Source organism: Lontra canadensis, unplaced genomic scaffold, assembly GCF_010015895.1.
Source record: "Lontra canadensis isolate GAN:19392208 unplaced genomic scaffold, GSC_riverotter_1.0 scaffold8, whole genome shotgun sequence".
In the NCBI taxonomy this organism is placed as follows: domain Eukaryota; kingdom Metazoa; phylum Chordata; class Mammalia; order Carnivora; family Mustelidae; genus Lontra; species Lontra canadensis.
In genome coordinates, this window is record NW_022631002.1 from 10,749,516 (window position 1) to 10,775,410 (window position 25,895).

Genomic DNA, 25,895 nt, shown 5'->3' on the forward strand with positions numbered 1-25,895 from the left:
ACTGCAAAATGTGAGGTTGCTATCTGAAAAACTGATGCCCTCCCCCTCTTCCCTAAGTGGATGACTAAGTAACAGTAATGGCAGATGAGCAGATGACAGCATGAGGATTATCTGACCAAAAGGACAAGAAGGTTAAAGAAACCTCTCCCCTGGAAATGAGTAACCTCGTTGCAGGCTGAACTGTACCATGGAAAATGAGCATGTTTATCTGCGCTGGAGACGGTATGAGCAGAAAATTGTGGAGGCGGTGGCGGCTTGCCCCTGCAAGGTGTTTTGGGGGAGAAATTGGTTCTGTGAATTCAACTGTGAATCATCACATCACTGATGAGGTCAGTTGGCTAAGAAACATGGAAGAGACAAATTGGAATAGAAAATGCATGAGCTGGAAAACAAATCCTTGAAAAACATAAACCTGACTTTATTAAAGGTCATGAAAGAGTTCCTGAAAAAGACACGAGTGTCTTCTATTAATTCTGTGGAAAGCACCCCAAAAATATAAAAGACAGAAAACCTGCTCTAAGTGGAGAAAGAACAATGGACCAAAACTCTTCTGTGCTAAACAAGAAGTTGGTCTCCAGTACTGAGCACATCGCTTCTTTATCTGAAAATTACTACCTGTGAATTTCTAAACAAACAGATGTCCAATTTTGACTTCTAAGAAACATAAATCAGACTGAGTCGCCGTTAAACTATTACATGGTGAAATATGAAAGCAAGAGCAGGATGTATTGGTACCTGAGATCTGCAAATTACTGAACTGGGTTTTGAAGAGACGGTGAGGAGAGACCAAGCACTTGTGAAATCAACAGGAAATGGGTTGTACTATTTTTTGCATAGTAGCATCAAGGAGCACAGAATGATTTAAGGGACTCTTAAGTTTAAACCAACCAAAATTAATACAATAAAAAGGAAGAAGATACGGGATCAAGGGCAGCACCTAACCACAGAGAAAAGGTGACTTTACTATCACAGTTTTAAATAGACTGAATTAAGATCAGTGATAACACTCTAGGAGGTTATAGGAACAAACAAGATCACTGCCACTTAAGTATCCATCTAAATTAACCTTTTCAATAGGTTTGAAATGGGTAACATCTACCACATCAAGGACCCCTAACTGTGTTACTGGAGAACAGAAGCTATATTTCTGTTTCTCATATTTGTAAATTTTGTAATGAATGCCACAGAAGTCACTTAAATGCTGAGTCTCAGTTTCCTTATTTGGAATACATGGAGAAAAAATTCAATTTCTCATACAACACAAAAAGCTGTGGGTTTCAAGTGCAAGTATCAAAAAAACCTCATTTATTATATATTTTGTATGCCATTATTATCATTTTAATAATAACTAACATTTGAAATCTCCTATGGTCATCTCACAGTTCTTTAATCAACTGCTACTGTAGAAGTGTAATACATCTGGGGCTTTTTTTCTTTTATTCATTTTTCAGTTTTTATCATGGCTAACTGGATGTTCTTCTTAGTTTGTCCACACAGCAAATAGTTACTGAACATTTACTGTGCCGAGTCCTACATTAGGAGCTGGTGTTACAACAGCGAACACATTCTGTCCTCACAGATCCCCCAGTCTGAAGGAAAAGAAAGATATCCAGCAACTCATCCCACGTGGACAGATATATTTACAAACTCTAAGTGGAGCATGAAGGAAAAGTGCATGGTTGTACAGCAATTGTGAACAGGGAGATCTAAATTAGGCTTTGACTGGGGACAATATGTTTGAGGAAATGAAACTTACTCTGAGTAGATGCCCACCTTTGTAAATGTCTAGGGTCAGGAGGGAAGGAGGAGGTGTGGGGAAGGGGGTGTATGAGTCTGGGAGAGGGAGAGGAGAGGTGGGAGGATGGAGACTGGCTAGGGCGGGGTGGTGGTGGCATGAAGGAGATCGGAGAGGTCCACAGATCACCTGACCCTGTGAAAGCCTGGTTCTAGATTTTGTTGGGATGGATCCATTTTGGTTTTGTCCTTCACCCTAGGACGTAACAACTGGTTCTCAGATTGGTCTTTACTCATAACTCAATGACCTCTGGCTTTTCAGTTAAAAGCCCAAGATGTTTAACAAGTCCCTCTAGAGTGGCAGGACTGATTCTTTTTTTTTCCAGAGGGGTTCCTCCAGGCACTAGGTAGATGCTGAAGTCTTTGGCACCTGACCTCTCCCATCCTGCTTTTGCCTGGGCTCCTTGGTATCTCAGGTTGGGCATGTGTGGTTTTCGAATCAGCCAAGGACTGAGGGGAAATTTCTATGCAGGAGTTGAGACAAGGCCCTCCCTCTCTGAACCCCTGCTTTTCAGGATTCTGCACTCAATTTCTAGCCACTCTGGCAACCTTGAACTCTGAACTCTGTCTCCTCAGTCCTGTGAAATCTGGCTACTTTCTACTTATACATTATGATGTCTGTGAACTAGGATGTGTTTTTAGGAAAAGGTCGGTTAAATGTGGATCTCCCAGAGTTTGCTTTCCTTCTTTCCAGAATCAAATCTTGTTGATTTCCAGCCTGTTTCTGACTTGAACTTCAGAGCCCAGAAGGTTTTTTTTTTTTAATGAATATTTTGTATCCAGTGATTATAACTACAGCAAGATAGCTGAATAAAAACAACTCTGCTAGGAGTGGTACTGAAAAGCACATCATCTTTTTGTGAACGTTTTAAATCACTGTCTTGGTCTATTAATTTATCTAGGATTGTGAAGTGGAAATATGCTAATTCTATTATCCCCTTTTTATTTATTACCTGGAATATACCTTCAAAGAGAAATTCTCCCTCATCTTCTACTTGGTTACCTTGAAGTACAGATCACACAGGACAAGTAAGATAAATTCTTGATGTTCCCCTTCATTTATTAATTTCCAAAATAATGAGTTGGTTCCTTCATATCTCTCATAGGTAACCAATTAGATTTTCATTTTTTAGTACTGTCATGAGCCCATTCACTCAAAACTATTTAATATGTTGCAAAACTGCAGTTACTGACGCCATCATATTTCCATTTTGGGTCAGTGAGAGCCTGCTCAGTTTTTCAAACTAGTATCTACTGATGTAAGTTGCTCCAGCTTTTAATAGCTTTTACGTTATAAAATGCGTACTTTTATTTTTTTAAGTTGACATGAGTTTCATAATTGTTGACTTGCTTCCATTTGTTACATAGAATCTATCATTTTCTCTTAAACAGTCTTGATTTAAGCAAATAAACACAATAGTTTCTATGTTCTATGTAGTTCCTCTATTTCTATAGTTCTTTTCTCTTCCTATCTTCTCAGTTGTCCCTGTGCTCTGTGTCTGACCTTCCACAGGCTGCACACGCCGCCAGGTTGGTGAGAAAAGCCCTCCAGAGGCTCACCGCCCCTGCCCTCCTTCATTCATTCATCTATCAAGAAGACTCATTTCCAAGAAGGAACATCTGACTATCATACAGTATCACGTGCACCTAGTATGAACACCGGGAGCAGAACAGCTGTTCCAGGAACAGGTAAAAGTGTCCTCTGCTCCAAAAGTGACGTGTCAGAGAAATGGTCGGAGACAGTGATTTCTCTGCTGAGAAATGGTGACAAGTACAAGACTTGTCTTGGTAGAGAGATGAAGGCTACACGTGTGGTGATTGCCCCGGGTACTGCACAAAAATCCCAGGTCTAGAAAAATCATGAAATCACGGCATGTTGGAGAAATGGAAATGGTTCAGGATGGCTGGACAGCTGGAGGCTGTTGAGGATGAGGGAAGAAGCTCACAGAGAACAAAATGAGGATGTTTACCCAAGAACTAGGGAAGAGGAACTTGGGATTTTCACAAAGGACAACTGTCGCAGTGGTTCATCCACAGTTAGAGAATACCTTCTCCTGAGGCATCACCACCACTCCCTCTGGACATCTCCCACAGTCACTTCCACTCCATTTTATTTCCCTTCCCTGCCTCTGTTTACCAGTGTTTACCTTCCTTCAGGACATTCTTAGACTAGTATTTCTATACCAGCAAACATTTTCTCTCCTTTTTCCTTCTTCCATAAGTTATTTCCTTACCCACATCTCTTGTCTAGCTCTATAAACATGTTCACGGCTGCTATGGCCAAGACATCTGAAATTTATACTTTCTCTTTGAACCCATAAAATTTAGCTTCTCCTTCTCTCATTACTCAGGAAACAACTTCCAAGTTTTCTGACATAAAAGTAGAACATGCTCTTTGATATGGATTTTCCATTCACTTGATGTTCCTTCATAACAAGTTACGGCCCTAACTCACCCGGACAGAGGGTAATAAAATTATGTGTGGCTCTCACAATAGCCACGGTCCCTGCAATATTCATTCGAGCAACTTGCACCTGTAACTTCAGTGAACACAGGCAGGAGGCCTGGGTATCGGCATAAAAATGCATGTTACCTGAAAAACGGGGTAAAGGACCCACTTTAATTATCATAGAAATGCATCTCTCCTTTTCAACGACATGAGTAGTTGTCCAAAGACAGCACTTTTTACATTAATTCTTAACAGCAGTGCAGTGAGTGGGAAGTCATGATTTAATAACAACAATATTCACATAGGTTTCAATTATCCACCTTCGACTGAGAGCGTTTATAGTTCCAACCTTCTGTATTCCCCAGGCTGGCCCTCAAGGAGTCAACAATGGAATTAATGATCTCCCCAGTGCCCTCTCAGAGCTCTTCACTCTCCACTGGCCCTCCCAGCATGGCGCCACTTTCCAGATGCTTGTTGCAGTCTGGTAAGTCAGGGACCCTCCCATGCAATCACTAAGCTCTCTTAATTCAACATCCCCGGTACATTTGAGTCTGATCTGAGACAAGAGAACCCTCTCTCCTGATTGCTGGCCCTCTGGTTTGAGGCCCCACTGTCACGGCACCCGTGAGATCGGAAGTCTCCCAACCGAGCTGCTGTCTCCAGTGCGCCCTCACTTTCAGCCTGAGTGACGACTCTCAAATATAAACCGATCCTACCGGCAATTCTCAGCTCTGTGCTAGACCAGTGTATGCCCACCCCCTCCAGGCTCCCATGGGAGAATATCTGCATTTTAGTTTCAAACCTCTTGCTATAAACGTTCTTGTATTAATCTCAATTCATCAACCACTCCATTCCTCACTTCCTACATTCAGGCTACAATATTTTACACTGAGTTTGTATAATGTTTATGACATTGCCTCTTCTGACCCCTGGGGTCAAACTCCTCATGTTAGTTGCTGTAAATGTCTGTTTTTACATGTACCCATGCACCCTCCCTAAAAACCCCACAGCTCCCTTTCTCTCACTGACATTAATAAGCAAGTTGAGAGCCAGCTCTGTAGGGTCCCCATAGACCCCTGTGACAGCTGTCACACACGGTGGTCTTGCAGGTTGCCTTGGCAACACATACATTGCTTTTTTTGGGCTTTTATTGTATAGTACTATAAATTTTGTTTTGAGTTTTATAACTTTGTAGCATTTTAGATAATGTTGCGCTGTGCTTTCTTGCGCAGAGTTGAAGAACTATAGATGCAAAAGGTATTATATATAACAGTAATTCCCAATTATTGAAATACAAATCAAGGCCACAATGAGATACCACCTCACACTAGTCAGAATGGCTAAAATTAACAAGTCAGGAAACAACAGACGTTGGCGAGGATGCGGAGAAAGGGGAACCCTCCTGCACGGTTGGTGGGAATGCAAGCTGGTGCAGCCACTCTGGAAAACAGCATGGAGGTTCCTCAAAAAGTTTAAAATAGAGCTATCCTATGACCCAGCAATCACACTACTGGGTATTTACCCTAAAGATACAAATGTAGTGATCTGAAACATATGCACCTGAATGTTTATAGCAGCAATGTTCACAATAGCCAAACTATGGAAAGAACCTAGATGTCCATCAACAGATGAATGGATAAAGAAGATGTGGTATATATATACAATGGAATACTATGCAGCCATCAAAAGAAAAGAAATCTTGCCATTTGCGATGACGTGGATGGAACTAGAGGGTATTACGCTGAGCGAAATTAGTCAGTCAGAGAAAGACAATTATCATATGATCTCCCTGATATGAGGAATTTGAGAGGCAGGATAGGGGTTTGGGAGGTAGGGAAGGAAAAAATGAAACAAGATGGGATCAGGAGGGAGACAAATCATAAGAGACTCTTAATCTCACTAAACAAACTGAGGGTTGCTGGGAGTGGGGAGGGCAGGCATAGGGTGGTTGGGTTATGGACATTGGGGAGGGTATGTGCTATGGTGAGTGCTGTGAAATGTGTAAGCCTGGCGATTCACAGACCTGTACCCCTGGGGCTAATAATACATTATATATTTATAAAAAAGTAAAAATAAAAATAAAATAAAAGGGAAAAAAGATAAAAACAATTCCCAAATGTTAAGAAATATACATTATTAAAATTTATCCCTATACCCAATAGCTAGTAGAGTTCTTTCAGCAAGTGTCAATAAGTACTTAAAAGGCGAACGCATGTATGATTCATAGAGCTATCAAGAGCACAGGCTTTAGAAAGTAATGGATGTGAATTTAAATCTTAGAACTAAAACAGTCAGTCTGTGTAATCCTGGACAGAGTTCTTGATTTCTCTAAGGTTCACTTTCCCCCACGTCAGGAGACTTGAGCAGCCTGGTATACACCACTCTTGAGTGAGTGGCTCAGGCAAAGCCCAGGAAAGAGTCACATTAACTTGGTGCAAGCAACGTGAATGCACAGGCGGGCGGGGGCATGCAGTCCTCCAGGCCTTCACGAGAGGCTCAATGAGCTCCCAGCATGGACAGGTGTCCTGCGACACTGTCCCAGCACAGAGACCTAGACCACTCCTCAATACCACTTCTCCTTTTTATAAGGATTATAGGAGAATGGCCTTGTGTATCTGAAGAAAATCCAAGCTGATCTTGGATCTGGGCTACTCAGGGGAGTTGCAGACAAAATCCTACAGCTGTGTTCATGGGTGGAGTGCACCTGCGGCTCTTCCTTCTGAGGACAAGGATTGCTGACGGTCCCACCCATTTCTGTACCAGCAGCCCAGAGCAAGCCACAGGGCTCATTCAGCAAACAACTCTGGTCCTCTCCTCTTGCCCCTGCATAAAATGGTAATATTCATGCCCTTACTTCACTGTGTTATTAGGACTCGAATCCGAAAATGCCTAGAAAGAAAATACCTGATACATATTAACTATTTCATAAATGATGGTTTAGTAAATTCATGCTTTAGTAAATTCATACTCTGCAAGGCTGATACCATGAACAGGTGGAGAAGAGAAGTGTAACCCAAGAATGAAAGTCCATTTGATCAAAGACCCTCCCTTAAGGCACTCACACCCAACCCATCTTGAAGTTATTTTAGGTTACCTATGAGAATACTTCTCCATTGTTTATATGTTTTTCTCTTATCCTAAATTATACAACAGAGTCCCGTCATACCCTTTAACCGTAGGTGTTTACATTTGAATTAAAATCTTGCTGGCCCTCGAGACTGCTCCTTCAGCGGTGGGGCAGGGAGAAGAGGAAGCTGATTAAATGTGTGGACAATGCCTCACTGCAAGGGACAGCAACTGAAGGGGCAGGAAGAAGACTGTTCCTCGGGAACGCAGATCAGTGAAAGTGGAGGGAGATCTGAGTCACCGTGGAGCACACGTCGGAGAGAAACCAAAGGAACCCATTCCTCAGCAGTCCCGTCCATGGGGACATCACAAGGGTACTTTCGTTGTGGAAAAACAGTATCAATAGTCTTGTTCAACTGATGTTGAGTTGACATCCCAGACTGAGGGTGGATTAAGTGGGGGAAATGGCCTCATATTTCTAAGACTCTCTTAGATGTGTGATTTTTAGGATTAAGTTAGAATGCCTATAAAAACCCTACCTGACAGAGAGTAAGTGCTCGAGAACCATTAGCTATGTTTATACTGCGATAAATGAATATTTTGCAAGGCGCATGCTCCGAGTAAGGAGAGAATGCAACTAGAAATACAAAGCACTGGAAATTTGTTTCGCTAATTATCCACCATGTAGCATGGGCTTTGCTAAACTCTATGATCCAAAGACAAGAAGACAGACTGTCCAGGTTCTGCGTTCCAGAACTGCACTTTGGGGGGGGGATATGTTTTTAAAGGATGATCTTATTCAAATGGATCGTTGCAAAGGAGGCGCTAACCCATGATAGAAGCGGCTACGCTGAAGCAGTGAGGCCAAGAGATTGAATGGGCAGACAGTGAGAAGTGGGCTGCCCATGGCTACTCTCTGGGATTTAACAGTGGATGGAGCCCGAGCTTGCCCTTGGGCTCTGGAGTCGGGCAGACCTGGCTGCAAACCCTGCTCAGTCACTTCCCATCCGCGTGGCTTGAGCAAGCCATCTGCCCTGAGCTTTTAGCCACTGTGTTTGCAAAATCAGAGAACGGAGTAGTTATCCTAAAACATGTATCCAGACTTCTAAAAAAATTATAAACTACATGTTAATAGAATGTTAGACATGTAGTAAGCACTCAAGAAAACATTGCTATTTCCAGCATTAAAAAATTAATGCTATTGGGGGATGCCTGAGTGGCTCAGTCAGTCAAGTGTCTGTCTTTGGCTCAGGTCAGGATCCCAGGGTTCTGGGATCAAGCCCCACAACAGACTTTCTATTCAGCGGGGAGTCTGCTTCTCCCTCTCACTCTCCCTCTGCATTTGCCTCTTTCTCTCTCAAATAAATAAATAAAATCTTTTAAAAATTACACTATTAATACTAGTATTACTGCCATCATTATTATTATTATTACTATTGATATTCATACTGTGATCACTATTCCGTAGGCCCTGGCAGGAACAAAAGGCTGTTCAGCTGACCGTTGATGTTGGGAGGGGGATGGTTTGGGGTGCTGGGAACACCAATGTAAGGAGACCCGCAGTCTGTACACCGTGGTTTGTCTGTCTGACAGAGTTTAGACAACGTCAACAAGTTGCCTGCCCCCTGCATGACATGCCTTCCCTTCCTGCAAATAAAGTGAACTAGAACCTAACTTGACTTACATCAAAAAGTGATAAAATGTGCGTGAAAAAAGCTTTCATGGCTAAAAAATAAAGGTTCACTAGAGGAAGAATGATAGAGAAGAACCGAACAGTCCTGGGCTCTTCTCCAGATTCTTCTGTGTGTTAGGCGTGAGATGCTGGGCAAATTACGGAATCTCTCCAAACCTCAGACTGCTCATCTGATAATTGTAGATCATATTAACTAGCTCATTTTTCCATAATAAAGAAGCATCTAACAGGATGGTGTGGCTTGAGGTAGGCTATCAATAACTCTTAGGCCCCTGCCCCACAAAAAGATATAATAAAACGCTTCATTAAGAGGAGACTAAGTGAAATCTGTGGTTTCTATCATTTTTTATGTGAAAGTATTTCAAACACATTTTATATTTTGGCAGAGGTCTTTACCTTTTCTATGAATTTATGCCGAAGGGACAGCACGTTTATAAGTGAGTTATGTGGCGTATTATTTTTAGGCTGGAGAGACAAACATTCTTTCCAGTCCTGACATTTGACTGGTCATACTAAATGGAACACCGTACCTTTTATTAAATTCAGGGTGCCTAAGTGAAACATCATCAAATATAGTCCATGGCGGGGAAACTCTTAATATTTGAAAGTCAGGGTCTAGCTAATAATATTAGATTTGGGTAAACGGACTCACACATGTCTATAAACAGGTACCTGTGTCTGTTTATCTCTGTATGGATCGATCTATCTACAAAATGCTTCCACGTCTGATTTAAAATATAAAGCCAAACGCTAAAGTCAATATTGCCACGTATGGGCACAAAAAAAGCTTTCCGCAAAAATCATTCCTGTTTTTCTCTTTACATAGCTATAAAGTCAATTTCAGCGTACAGGTTGGCTTTCAAAACATCTCCTCTGAAAACTATGCCGGTGTGATGGATAAACAAACACTTACTGTATGCACATCCGAACACCTCGATCCGCATTCCGATTCTGCCCCTGGGGTTCCACTCTAAAGGGATGAAGCGCAGAAATCGGGCTTTGATGGAAGGCTGGAGTCTATAGTACACCACGCTGTCGGCATTTGCATTTCCTGAAAAGCCCTAAAAGAAAAGGGAAGGAAGGAAATCAATGCATCTAGAGAATATCCGTTTCACCCCGTAACCTGGAATGTCAATGAACAATGCCTAACGCGCTTTTTTCCTGTAAAAATGGCTACCTGCTTCAAGAAGATCATATTACCAGTTACACAGGAAAGCCCGCCCATCCACAGAAGGTACGACTGACCGGGCTTCTCTTTATACTGACAGTAGCTGAAATTCCACCTTCCCCATTAAACCAGGTTTCAACCACTTCAGCCTTTCAACCTCAATAAACTTTGTTTCTATAAAGTTTAGATTAAACTTAAAAGGTATTAACATTGTGAACGGCACCCAAAAAATTTGAGAAAGTCTTCTTCCAGTATTCGAAAAGTAGGGTCTGATTCAGCAAAGACGTTGCCTGTATCACCGGTGAATGATAAAACTTAGGACGTTTCTGTTGTTTCATTTTCTCCTCTTATCACCATGTACAAGAGTATCTCCCAGCACTCCACGCAGAACACTCTGATACAGACTGTTCAACCTCATGGAGCTGCCAGATACGCACATTAAGAATTGCTACACATCAAAGTTATTTAATAAAAAAATAATAAAACCAAAGCACCTGTATTTAAAAACAATGGTTAAGGGAAATTGGAAGCAATAATAATTTGGAAAGACCTACAATTAGACTCACAGACTCGAGAATTTGAAAGCTAGAAAGACCTTGAGAATGGTGCTAAGCTAGCACAAAGTGCAGATGAGGAAATTAAAGGTCAAAGAGGTAGAAAATAAGGGCATCTGGGTGGTTCAGTTGGTTAAGCATCTGCCTTCAGCTCAAGTACTGATCCCAGGACCCTGAGATGAAGCCCCGCTGACTCCCTGCTCCTCCCGCTCAAATAAATAAATAAAATCTTAAAAAAAAAAAAAAAAGTATAAAATAACCTTCTGGCGTTTGTAAAACTATGTAAGGGGAGACCCAGAGCTACCTTCCTTCTGCCATAGCAGGGTGCATCTGCCAGACACAGAGCTCGCCTGCAAAACTGACATAGGACCGCGCCTAGCATCAGAGCGGCCCTGTTTACACCTTCATGCCCAAGGGTAAGGCTTCAGAGGGGAAAATGTTAGCAGGAAGCAGAAGTTGTTCTCAATAATTTGTATTTTTTATCTCTTCTTCTCCTTCTCTGCTACCCATCCTCCCTTCCCCTTACTTCTTTTTCTCCTTCTCCTCCTCCCCCTTGTTTTATGTTTTGTTCCCTCCTCTTTTATAACAATCAGCATATGCCACAACAAAAAAGCGATCTATTCAGGCTCTCCATAAGTCTGCTGACCATGACTGGGCCAGCACATAAGGTCAACCTCATGGACGTCGCACAAGGTGAAGGTGAACACGTTAGGAATACCAATACACAGGAGTCTGCTCATTTTCCTACTTTTCTTTCTAGTTTACAAATATCCCCTTACCAGCATTTACTGAAACATTTTTTTAAATGTTTGGTGTTTCATAGTCAAATTGATTTGATTTGACTCCCCTTATCAATCAGTTCTCTACCTGCTGCCCTCCCCCACCCTCACCAATACCCCAGGCACCCAGCTCTCAGGCTCACGTGCCACAGGCCTTCCGTGATGGTACTTCCAAATGATATCCCAAATCCGGGCCTCTGTCTCCATCTCAGCTAGGATCACCCAGTTGCACAAGCATTACCTCACCTGAACTGCCTCAGTGACCTGCTCCTCACCATTTTTGTTCTCCTGCTCCCTGTCGCCATCCCCATCCACAGGCCCCATTTCTTCCCCTCTGAGCAGTCAAGAATATCTTTAAGGGCAAATCAAACCACGTCACCCACACCTACTTAGAACAAAATCCAAGCTCCTTATCAAACACACAGTCTTTGACAACACCCTCCATTACGCTTTCACCACACTGTACCCCCGGGAAGAACCAGGCTCAGTCCTGCTCAGAGCCTTCACAGCCGCTGTGCGTACTACTCTGAAAGTTCTCTGTACAGCCAGTCCCCTGGACATCTCAGGACTTGGTCAAAATATGGCCACCTAAGTCAGACCCTTTCTGATCACAGTTTCAAAAGCAGTGTCCCTGGCATACACCTGCATCTGACCTTCCTGTTTTATCTTGTTCATATTACTCATTATTTGGGGTCTTCTTTTGTTTGACTACCTTGTTTGTTGATCTCATCCCACTAGAAGACCGGCTCCATCAAAGCAGGGACCTGCAGTGGCCTCCATCCACAGTACCCAGAACAGCACTAGGCTCGAAGTGGTTCACAATAAAAAATTTGTCAGATGTGTACATTTGGGAAAGACTGTGCTAAAAACAAAATAAAGTTCAACAAGTTTCTCGATTACAGACCCTCTCAGAGCATGTCAAACGTGAATGTGCGTATTGCTTTGTGTCTCCCATGACCGAGACCGTCATCCTGTTAGGCCCATATTCCTACCTACTGTTTCCTACAACACAAATAGGAGAACACTGTTTAAACCCACCGACATTTTAACTCTGATAACCAGACCCTTCTAGAAAGCCCCATTCCTTCCACTAGTCAAAATTTTACACTCTGGGCACTAGTATGTATGTGTGTGTGTGTGTGTGTGTGTGTGCGTGTTTACCTGCTCTTCAAACCAGGGTGATGTGCATCCAGAGTAGCGGCACAGGTCCATCACCATTCAGTCCAAACCAGACCTTCTTACACTTCAATTCTCTTTTCCTGGGCGCCACTGGCAGGCTAATACAATTTTGATTTCTTTCAGCGAACAGCTAGATGATGAATCAGATAACCCTCCCAAAGATCTCACATTTTTCCAACATTAATGTACGTTCACAGATTTAGACAGATGCCACCTGATGATCTCAACATCTTAAGGGGTTAGGAAAAAAGATGCATAGTGGCAGCAGCAGCAGACAGGTAAGTGGAATGGGGAGGTCTACCAATGGCAATCTTACACATTTTACCTGATGGATTTATGAGTTATTTAAATTTTAAGAACATAAAGAAGAAATATACAGTGCTTAGCTTGTATATGTAACAAAAACACCTTGGCACATTCAAAAATTTAAGCAGATTTTTCTTACAAAGGGCAAGGGAGATTGTGAGGTAGAGGGTAACAGATTTTTAGCACAGTCCAGCCATACCTGGATTTTTAAAACTGAACATGTATTAATTGTATAATAATTAGTAAAATGAAGTAAGATGGAGACATAAGAAGTGTGTGTACACAGTGACAGAGCAGGCAGAATATTATTTCGTAATGCTCTGAGTACCTCAAATTTAACTTTCTAGTATCAAGGTAATATGCACCATATGCACAATATCAAGGGGAATATGCACCATTACTATTAATTAAATATTATTTAACTGAATTGTAATATATGTTTGTCTTGCTCCCCATGTTGAAATTTTTTCAATACATAAGATAACAAAGATTCTGCTGTGGAATTCTGTATTTAATGGGCATTCAGTGTTAATGAATGAAGCGTGGGGTTGATGTTACATTACCTTGTAAGTTAAGAGTTCTAGGCATATTATCAGGTTTCAAATGTATTTCCTTTGCCTAAGAGATATTTCTCAATTTGATGTGAAGATTTTTTTGATACCATCACAATTCCTAAAAGAACACGTGGATTTAGGGGCACCTGGGTGGCTCAGTTGGTTAGGCATCCTACCCTTGATTTTGGCTTGGGTACAGATCTCAGGGTTATGGGATCAAGCCCAGTGTCAGGCTCCAGGCTCGGTGCAGAACCTGCTTGGGATTCTCTCTCTCCTTCTCCCTTGCCCCTCCCCCTGTTCATGCTTTCTAAATAAATAAATACATAAATAAATAAAATAAATTTCTAAAAAGAACACATGGATTTCAATTGTTCTTTTAAAAGCATAATTTTACTATGTGGCTGTTTGTCTTCCCTTTTATTATATAGATTCTGAATTTTGGTGTCTGTCAGAATTACCTGAGGAGCTGTTTAAAAGTGCAATTTCTAGATCCTCTACCTCATGCACTAAATCTGTGAGGGGGGGGGCTGGAATCTGCATTTCTAATGCATACCAAGCCCATTTGTGCTGTTGGCCTTTAGCTGGCTTTGAAATTTTTTCTGGCTTGTGGATACACCATGCTCTTTTCCCCTCCCAACATAACTGCAAAACTTTTCAGGGAAGGAAAAGATTTTAGAAGAAGGGTTCACCTGAGCTAACCTCCAAAGAGAGAAACAAGGAGCAAATGTGTTCTGGTATCAACCTAAAGATCTTCAGTGTGCCTCAGCATCAGGTACAGAAGAACTATGTTATGTCGCTGCAGTATTTCCATCAACCCTGTAGAGTAGTCATTCTTGTACCCACTTTAAAGAGGAGGATAATGAAAATTACAGAGGCTGTGTGCCTAAAGCCACACAGCTAGGAAGTGGCAGAGTAAAGATTTAATCCAAGGCTTTTCTGACCTCACAGCACATTAATTTAGCCAAGCTATGAGTAGACCTCACTCTAACAGAACATGAAAGCAAGCCAACAATCCACCCTAAAGGAAGCCTGATATTTTATTGGAAGCCCCCGCCGCCTGCTTTTTCTCATAATTTCCATTTAAAATCTTTGACACATTGAGAGTAATGCAACTTAGATGATTGCTGAACGTAGCTCTACCAGTTAACGTTTATAGACAAAAGGATTTTTCTATAAACATCACATTTTCTCAAAATTATTGGAGTAGAAAAATAAAAGACAAATGTTCGATAATCAATAGGACTCTTGCATTAAAATGATAACCTCCTAAAAGATACAGAATGTTAAAGAATATGCCAGTATTTCATCAACTATCTGAAATATCTACAAAGAGAAGTACAGTGATGTGTCTTATGTGACAAAAAATCAAAGGACTTTAATTGTATTTTTCTTTTCTTTGAGGCTTGATGATTTTCAAACTCAATGAGGTATTCATAGATGATTTAGAAATGTATTTCTAACCGGGGCAATTTATGGAGTTAATGAATTAAAGTTTTTTGCAAGACTTTAAGTATTTCCATAATGATTCTAAAGTTTATGAAGAGGTATAATAGCATTAATCTATTTTATCAATATTAATTGAGCAACTCATCTATGAAAGTCAAGATGCATAAAGGGAAATGCCCATATGGCAGTTCATAGGGGATCCAAAACGCTGCTATAATAAATCAGAAACATGGGACCACTTACAGGTAGTTACACAGCAGGCTACATAATTACATAAAAATTGGTTTCGCTCCCACCAAAATAAACAGCAATACTAATATAAATTCAACATGACAAGCAGGCAAGCATGTAAATCCCCTGACCTCTCCTGTTGTGAGAATTCATGGGACTCACATATGACCTATTTCCAAGTACAACTCATTGTGACACAGTCAGCTGACATGCAGACACTAAATGCATCATAACAACATGCTGTCTAATGGAAGTCAGCCCTTTGTTCTATGATGTTGGTTATAAATATTTACCAAGTGTGCCAGTGTGCCTCCCAAGAGGTTGTCTAGTCTAAAAACCAAAAAATGCAAAAGAAAGGCAAAGAAAAAATAAGTACTCCTAAAAAGCAGGGAACTTGCTAACATAAACCCAGATAAGAATAACTTTTAAACATATGTTGGACAAGACTATTGTACCTATATGTATAAAAGCTGATTCTCTCTTGAGTGTGATGTCATTCATTTATTGTAACACAGAAATAGCAATGAGAGTACAGAAAGCAGATTCGAAAGTTTTGTTCTGTGTATATGACAAATCTCACATTTCAAAATAAGAATATAGAATTGTATTAAATAGAATTATTTCTACCATCCCTCTCTGAAAATATTCACAATCTTTAAAATATTTATTTGAGGGGATATCAAATTGTTGGCAATATTTCAGTAAGGCCCATACCTTAGCCATTTTATTAAAATCTATGGAGACACCAAGTTGTAAAATACACTGTTTCAGCCCTTTTAGCATAAAAAGGTTTCAATTCTCAAGACAGCAAGATCAAATGGCAAGAGTGAAAAAGCATGTGAAAGATACAACCTTGGCTGTAGTTTGTAACTATTGTTCAGAAATAGCAATAAATTGTTTTATGGAAGATATGCAGATAGGTCATTACCCTTAAATTTATATTAGGGTAATAACATATGTTGAATTTAGTGGAAGACTAAGGTTTTATTGAGATGAAAAATAACTTGAGGTTAAAAAAATAATCATATTATGGTTGGTAGACTAGGAAAGTCTGAGCAATCCTCCTGCTAGAAAAACTGTATAAAATGGAAAACAGGGAGTAAAGTGCTAAAAGACAATAAAACATTAAATGCCCAAGATCTGGAAGAAGAAGAAAATCTATGGAAGCGAACCCTACTTTTAAGACCCTTTACTCTTTCTAGGACTGCTGAAGAGAACCTGAGATATGAAGCACCTGAGGAGATCTTTTTACAAATTCACAGGGTTAAAGACAAAATCTTAGTTCTAGGCCCCCCAAGGATAAGAATACCCTATAAGCTTCCTATAGCTTAGGACACAGAGTAAGTCTAAGACAAACAACTCCTTAAGGGACTAAAATTCAGTTTCCTGTCTTCTCAATAATATTAAGATGGTCAGAGATGTCTAGTGCTCATTTCTACCTGCAGAACCCAACGTAGTTACACTCTGCACAAAGATATCCTTCTAGGTCGCAAATTGTTCATTCTTCAAACATGATGTCCTATACACCACAGAAAGTAATAAAGCAGCAGCAAAATCTGTTCTTAAATGGAAACTCAGAGAGATGGGGCATGGAGGTGGCGAAGTCAGTTAAGTGCCTGACTCTTGGTCTCGGCTCAGGTCATGATCTCAGTGTTGTGATCGAGCCCTGTGTCAGGGCTTGGAGCCTGCTTGAGATTCTCTCCCCCCTCTCCCTCTGCCCCTCCCACTCATGCTCTCCAGCTCGCTCTCTCTCAAATAAACAAATAAATCTTTTTTTTTTTTAAGGGAAATTCAGAGTCTTGGATAGCCAGACATATATATTAGTAAATAGAAAAAGTATCAGCTCTGAATTTAAAGACCTTGGATATCATTCTTGTTCTCTACACAAGAAAGCTGCACAAACTTAAAATCATGGACTTTCTTAGACCTATCAGAACACTGAGGTTACATGCACTATGGACTAGATTGTGTCCTTCCAAAACTCACGTTGAGGCCCTAATCCCAACATAACGTTATCTGAAAGTGGGGCCTCTGGGAAGTAATTAGGTTTAGACGAAGTCATGAGGGTGAGGCCCCCCGATGGGATTAGTGTCATAATGATAAGAAGAGAGACCAGAGGCAGATGAGGACACAGTGAGAAGGCTTATTTCTACAAGCCAGGAAGTGGGTTCTCACCAGGAAGTGAATCAACCAGCAACTTGATCTTAGACTTTCCAAATTCCATGACAGTAAAAAATTAATGTCTGTTGCTTAAGCCTCCCAGTCTATAATATTTTTGTGACAGCAGCCTAAGCTGAATAAAACACATGGCAAACTGCCACCCTGAAATCTGGAGAGACAAGACCATCCAAAGAGTCAGAGATGAGATCTGTCCACCTAGAGCGGAAGCCTCTGGTGCCATAAACTGATAGGGCTGCTTATAGGGTAATATTGATAAATTTACATAGGCTGAGGGTAGACTGGCATGAGAGAGAGAAACTCTTGAGGACCACAGTCTTAGAGGGCCCCCACATTTTTATAAACTTGACTTCCAGGAACCTTTCCATGCTCTTTGTGAAGATCAGAAAAAGATTCCCTCCCAGCTCTGGCAGAGAGAGGAGAAGATAACCATTGCAAAATATGCCCGGAGGCCACCAAAGGCCTACTGTCCAGGGGAGAAGATTTTGCCACCAGAGCCTCATCCCAATTAGGAAAGAACATTCTTCCTACACTGGTTTCCTACTCTCCTTGCCCCACCTAAGGGAACAAATAGTCCTCAGGAGTCGGTAGCCAGGAAAAGAAGTACGGGGCAAAGGGAAACAAGCCACACCACTAGAGAAACACTAGTGAAGGTCACAGTCCCAATACAGAGACCCACTAGAAACACTGACATTTAGCTGGAATATTATAGAATGCTCTCATCCTTCTATCATATCATCATACCAACAGAACTCTAGTATACTACTAATAGCTGAAAGAACTAGAAACACAGACTGCCTTGGGAGAGGACCCCAAAGTCAAGAGGAGAGGCAAAAACAAGAGTCCTAGATGAATTTGAAGCCTCGGGCACCTGTATCACCTACAGCAAACATTAAATACAGCCCAATTCCTTGCCAGATTAATATAAATCCACACACACACACACAACCTATTCACTTCAGTTCCCATTGCTAGATACAACATGTCCAGATTTCAGGAGAAATTGCAAGGCAAGCCAAAAGGCAAAAAATAAATAAATAAATAAATAAATAAAATTCTGTAGAGACAAAATAATCATTGGAACCCGTCTTACATATGTCTCAGATGTTGGAGTTATAAGACTAGGAGTTAAAAACAACTGTGATTAGTATGCTAAGGGTTCTTTTTTTTTTTCTTTTTTTTCCATTTCATTTTATTTTATTTCTTTTCAGTGTTCCAGCATTTATTGTTTATACACCACACCCAGTGCTCCATAAAATACATGCCTCCATAATACCCATCACTAGGCTCACCCAACTCCCCATCCCCTTCCCTCCAAAACCCTCAGTTTGTTTCTCAGAGTCCAGTCTCTCATGGTTTGTCTCCTCCTCCAATTTCCCCCAACTCACTTCTCCTCTCCATTTCCCAATGTCCTCCGTGTTATTCTCTATGTTCCACAAGTAAGTGAAACCATATAATAATTGACTTTCTCTGCTTGACTTATTTCACTCAGCATAATCTCCTCCAGTCCCGCCATGTTGATACAAAAGTTGGGTATTCATCCTTTCTGATGGCTGCATAATACTCATTGTATATATGCTAAGGGTTCTAATAGGACAAGAGGACAGCATTCAAGAAAGATGGGTAAGATAAATAGAGAGATGAAAACTTAAGAAAGAACCCAAGAGAAATATCAGAAATCAAAAACATTGTGACAGAAATGGAGGATGTCTTTGATGGGCACATCGATAAATTCAACACAGCTAAGGAAAGAATCCGTGAGCTTGAAAATATCAGAAAACGCAAACTTCCTAAACTATAATGCAAAAAGAAAAATGCAGAAGAGAATGTCCAAGAACGGGGGATAACTACAAAGGTTGTAACATGGGCGTAAGTGGAATACCAGAGGGTAAAGAGAGAATGGAGTGAAAGAAATATTTGAATAACAGCCAACGGATTTTCCAAAATTAATGACAGACACCAAAGTAGACCGAGGAATTTCAAAGAGTAACAAGCAGGTTAGAAATCTGAATAAACTCTATACTGAGTCATAACATAATCAAGCTGCAGAAAGCCAAAGATAAAGAGAACATTTTGGAAGAGGCTGAGAAAAACAAATGCCTTACCTATAGAGGAACGAGGATAAGAAGTATATTGGACTTCTCATCAGAAAACATGCAAGCAAGAACAGAGCAGAGCAAAATATTTAAAGCGTTGAAAGAAGCAAAAATAAACTTAGAACTCCACACCTGGAGAAATTCTCTCTCAAAAGTGAAGAAAAAATAAAAACTTTCTCAGACAAAAACCAACAGAAGTCATTGCTACCAGACCTGCTTTGCAGTAAGTATTTAAAGGAAGTTCTTTTTTTTTTTAATTTATTTTTTTTAATTAAAGGAAGTTCTTTAGACAAAAGATAAATGATAGAAGTCAGAAACTTGCAAACAAAAGAAGAACATTCGAGAAGGAATAAAAGGAGGTACAATAAAATAATTTTTCTTATTCTTAGTTATAAGGTGACTGTTTAAAGAAATAATACTACAAATGTATTGTGTGATTATGGCATATGGATAAATTAAATGAAGGGCATCAGTGTTGCAAGGGATGAGAGGGAGGGACTGGGAAAACTCTAATGCACCTGCACTACTAACTAAGTAGGATAATGTTATTTGAAGATGATCTTTGATAAGTAAGGGCAGTCACTAAAACTTTTTAAATTATATCAACATGCAAAGAGATAAAACTGAGTAATACAAAATGCTCAAATTCAGATAAAAAATCAAAAAGGAGAGAGCAATAAACAAAAGACAAATGTGACAAATGGAAAATAGTTACAAATATGGCAGATATTAATCCAAACATGTCAATAATCACTTTAAAATCAAATGGTCTAAATACAATATTAAAAGTCAGATTGTCAGGGCATAAAGAATGATGAGACCCAACTATATGTTACCTATAAGAAATCCACTTATAAAAATCCACAAAAAAGTCCACAATATAAAGACTAAAATACATTAAAAGTAAAAGGACAGAGAAAGATATACTATGCTAATGTCAAAAATCCAAATCTAACAAAATTAAAACCACCAGATTAATAAAACAGTAATTAGTAAGAGTTGATTGTGCATATAAGAACAGTTCAAGAATTGGGAGCTTTCATAAGCCATTACAGAATGGCTTATGAAGTGAAAATGAGGAACCTGTTTAACCTTTGCAATGATTGGTTATTCCAATGGGGGTTTCCAGATGGCAGGGGATTGACTGAAAGTGGTTATCTTACACCATCTTTAGGAAGATGACTTAAGTTTCACTTATGTTCATGAAATAAGCTAGATTTAGTTTTGCTTAGGGGGTTTAAATGGTTTTGTCTGCTCAGGGAATTTTCCAGTTTGGTTTTCTTTTTGTATTTTAGCCTAACACTAACACTGATCTAAAAAAAAAGCTGGAGTGGCCACATTAATTTCAAACAAAGCAGACTGCAGAGCAAGAAAGATTATCAGAGATAAACAGGCACATTGCATAATGGCAAAGCAATCAATTTTCCAACATGGTGTAACAATCCTCTATGCGTAGCACATAACAACAAAGGGTCAAAATACATGAGGCAAATACTGATAGAACCGCAGGGAGAAATAGACAAATCCATTATTATAGTTGGAGTAGTTGATATATCAAAAAGACAGAAAAACTGTAAAAATATAGAAGACCTGTATATCAGTATTAGTCAACTGGATCGAATTGACATTTTAGAATATTCCATCCAACAGCCGCAGAAACATCCTCTCAAGATCCCATGAAGAATTCATGAAGACAGACTGCATTATGTTGGTGCAGCCACTTTAGAAAACAGTGTGGAAGTTCCTCAAAAAGTTGGAAATAGAGGTACCCTGTGACCCATCAATTGCACTACTGGGTATTTACCCCAAAGATACAGATGTAGTGAAAAGATGGGGCACATGCACCCCAGTGTTCATAGAGCAATGTCCACAACAGCCAAACAGTGGAAGGAGCCAAGATGCCCTTCAACAGATGAATGGATAAAGAAGATGTAGTCTATAGACATAATGGAATATTACTCAGCCATCAGAAAAGATGAATACCCAACATCTGCATTGATATGGACAGGACTGAAGGAGATTATGCTGAGTGAAATAAGTCAAGCAGAGAGAGTCAATTATCATATGGTTTCACTTATTCATGGAACATAAGGAATAGCATGGAGGACATTAGGAGAAGGAAGGGAAAAATGAAGGGGGTGGAAATCGGGGGGGCGGTGAACCACGAGAGACTATGGACTGAAGGAAACAAACAGGGTTACAGAGGGGAGGAGGTGGGTCAATGGGTTGGCCCAGTGATGGGTATTAAGGGGGGCCTTTATTGCATGGAGCACTGGGAGTTACACACAAACAGTGAATCATGGAACACTACATCAAAAACTAATGATGTACAGTATGGTGACTAACATAACATAACTAACATAACATAATAAAATAAATAAATATATATATATATGTATATATATATATATATAGAGAGAGAGAGAGAGATCATACAAAACATTCAGAAAGACAGGCTGCATTATGGACCCTAAAACACACCCTCACAAATTTTATAGAAACTGTGAACTGTACAAAATATGCTCCCAAACCACAATAGGATTAAACTAGAAATAAGAAATAGAATGATAGCTAGAAAGCCCAAAAATATTTTGAAATAACCCAAGAGCTAAGGCAGATGTCTCAAGTGAAATTTTAAAAAATTGATCTAAATGAAAATAAAAATATAATTTATCAAAATGTGTGAGATACAGCAGCATTTGTAGCATTAAATGCATACATTAGGGAAACCCAAAGACCTCAATAAATAATCTCTGTTTCTATCCTATGAAACTAGAGAATGTAGAGCAATATAAATCTAAGATAATCAGAAGAAAAGAAATAATAAAAATTAGAGCACAAATAAGTGAAATTGAAAACAGGAAAACAATAGAGAAAATTAACAAAATCAAAAGCTCTTTCTCTGAAAAGTTCTCTGAAATTGATAAACCCCCACTCATGATGTCCAAGGAAAAGTAAGAGAGAAAGACCCAAATTACCAATGTCACAAGTGGAAGAGAAGTCATTGGTGCTGATCATTCTACTACTATCCCAAAGAAGTTAGAACAATCATAAGAGGTTACTTTGAATAGTTTTTGAAAATTCAGTGAGCAAGCTCTAAATACACAGCAACTTGCCAAAAGAGTTGAAAACCAGGAAAATTGGAGTTGCCTATCTCCGTTAGCAAAATTAAATCCATAATTTAAAAATGTTCACATGTGGAAAATTCCCGGCCTTGTGAATTTTTCTAAAGATCTAAGGACATTTAAACATTTAGGGACAAAACCACACTGATCTTATATAAACACCTTCCAAAAGTAGAAAAATGGAATGCTTCCCAACTTGTTTTGTGAGGCTAGCCTAGTTTGATATCAAAATCTGACAAGGAACTTTCAACAAAGAAAATAAAAGCCAATCTTACTCAGAAACATAGATCCAATTATCCTCTAAAATAGCTGCAAAATTATTACAGATTACAGAAATAAAAAAAATTTTTCATAGATCAGAACTAAATCAAGTTTCTTCCAGGACCATAAGGATTGTTTAATATTTAAAAATCTTTCAAGGTAATTAATCAAACTGAAGAAAACATAATCTTCTAAACAGATGTAGAAAGAGCATTTGATTAAAATTCGACATCTAAATGTGATTAAAACTTTTAGCCAAAAAGGGAATTTCTAAATCTGTAAAGGACATCTACAAAAATCTTACAGCAAATCGTCACATGTTAGAAGAAATGCTGAGATCTGCTTTGAGTTTGGGAATCAAAGCATGTTCTCTGTAGACCTTTTCATTCAACGTGAAGTGATTAGGGTAAGAAAAATGTTTAACAGGTAATATGGATTGGAAATAAAGAAATAAGATACAGATGTAGTGAAAAGGAGGGCCATCTGTACCCCAATGTTTATAGCAGCAATGGCCATGGTCGCCAAACTGTGGAAAGAACCAAGATGCCCGTCAACAGACAAATGGGTAAGGAAGATGTGGTCCATATACACTATGGAGTATTATGCCTCCATCAGAAAGGATGAATACCCAACTTTTGTATCAACATGGACAGGACTGGAAGAGATTATGCTGAGTGAAATAAGTCAAGCAGAGAAAGTGAATTGTCATATGTTTTCACTTATTTGTGGAGCATAACAAATAGCACGGAGGACAAGGGGAGATGGAGAGGAGAAAGGAGTTGAGGGAAACTGGAAGGAGAGGTGAAAGACTATGGACTCTGAAAAACAATCTGAGGGTTTTGAAGGGGCAAGGGGTGGGAGGTTGGGGGATCCAGGTGGTGGGTATTGGAGAGGGCACAGATTGCATGGAGCACTGGGTGTGGTGCAAAAATAATGAATACTGTTACGCTGAAAAAATAAAAAATTAAAATAAAAAATAAAAAAATAAAAAGAAATAAGCCTGCTGTCATTCATAGGTTGCATGATTGTTTATGTAGAAGTTTCTTTACTTTATAGCATGTGCTTGGCAATTCTGCTGAATGGAAGTCTATATATCGATATGCATTGAATTTACACACTTATTAGAATGGCCAAAATCCACAACATTGACAACACCAAATACTGGTGAGGATGCAGAGCAAGAACTCTCATCCACTATTAGTGAAAATAGAAAGGAATAGGAATCACCAAGGTACTCTGGAAGAAAAACAAAGTTGGAGGATTTTTTTGACTGGGTATCAAACCTCAGAATGTTACAAAAATAATAGAATGTCATATTGCCAGAAGATGACTTAAATGGACCAGTGGAACAGAATGGAGAATCCAGAAACAGATTCAACATAAATGCGGAATGGATTTCTGACAATGTTCGCAATGAAATCAGTTAGAAAAACAGCAAACAGACAGTAAACTGCCTCTTTTAAAAAGTGCAGTGCTGGGTTGATCAAATACTACACTGGGGGAAGGAGAAGAATTAAAAAAAAAAAAAGGAAGGAGGAGGGAGAAAAAAAGGAAGGTTGATCACTCCCTTAAATCGTGTGCAGAAAGGCATTCCAGTAAGATTGTAAAGCTAAATGTGACTAGAGCTAGCAGATAGATGTGCTAGAAGACAGCACAGCTGGATACCTTCACAGCCTGCAGGAGGGCAAAGGTGTCCTAAACATGACACAAGAGGAAAGGTTGACATATGAGGAAAGGCTGACAAATCAGAATATATTAAACTTAAGAACTTCTGTTCATTTATAGATGTTAAAATGTGAAAAGAGAAGCCAAAAAATGGAAGAACCTATTGTTCAGTAAATGTGTGTCCAGGATTTACAGAGAACTATAAAGCAATAAGGAAAAGTGGGACAAAGAAATACCTAGGTGACTAGCAGACCTATGCAATGGTGTCCAGTCTCATTAGTCACAGGACACTGTAAATTCAAACCACAGTGTGAGAGTTCAGCACGCCAACCAGAATAGCTAAAATGGAGGGACAACAAAAAGCTAAAGTTAAAAGAAAATTGAGAGTACCAAGTGTTGTCAAGAATATGGAAGAAATGGACTTTTCATACACTGTGGTGAGAGTATAAATGAATATGATCCCTATAAAGTTTTCAACATATTCCACTAAAGTTAAACATACACTTATGAGCCAGCAATTCCCCTCTCAAGAGTGTACCCAAGAGGAAAGCAGGCCTTGTGGACCAAAGGCACATGAAGGCTCCTGAAGTACTATTCAGAACAGTCCCCAAATCCAACTCACATGTCCATTTGGAGAATGGATAAACACATTCAGAAACACTCCTATAATGAGATGCTGTAAAATACTGAAAATAAACCAAATACACCTATACACAACAACATGGATATGTTCCTCGAACAAAATGTTAACCCAGGTAGCCACATTAAAAAAAAAAAAAAGATTTTAAAAAAGTATATATTGCATGATTTCTTTTGAATATAATTCAAAACAGGCATTAACATTCAGAAAAGTGAGAACTTTGGGAGAAGGAGGAGGTAGTAGTGATCAGGACAGGGATAAAAGGAGGTGTTTGAGATATTGTAGTATTCTTGGCCTAGATAATATTTACATAGGCGTTTTCACTTTTTGATAATTCAGTGAGCTCGGGGTGTGTGTGTGTGTGTGGGTACCTTTTGTCTTCTCGGGTATGTGTAATACTTCAATAAAAATTTAAATGAGAGGCGCCTCGGTGGCTCAGTCATTTAAGCACCTGACTCTTGATCTTAGCCCAGGTCTTGAGCTCAGAGTCATGAGTTCAAGTTTTGCATTGGGCTCCACACTGGGCGTGGAGCCTACATGAAAAAAATAAAGGTTAAATGAAAATAATTACACTAACTTTGTAAAAGAAGTAAGTCCTTAATGCTTTAAAAAATAATTCAGTGAAGACAATCAAGATTTAAATTTGCATGTATTTATCCAAAAGCAAAAAGGGAGGATTTTGAAGAATACTTCATTAAAATTGTATTTTTC

General features: G+C 39.5%; 1 protein-coding gene across 3 annotated transcripts in view; it reads right to left on the reverse strand.

Annotated features, from left to right (window-relative positions):
- The window catches only part of CNTNAP4 (contactin associated protein family member 4), a 238,152-nt gene that overhangs the window by 100,342 nt on the left and 111,915 nt on the right, over positions 1-25,895 (reverse strand). For all 3 annotated transcript variants that reach the window (XM_032853931.1, XM_032853930.1, XM_032853932.1), the window contains one exon: positions 9,916-10,063. In XM_032853931.1, the coding sequence (XP_032709822.1) occupies positions 9,916-10,063 (148 nt within the window). The remainder of the gene's footprint in view (positions 1-9,915; positions 10,064-25,895) is intronic.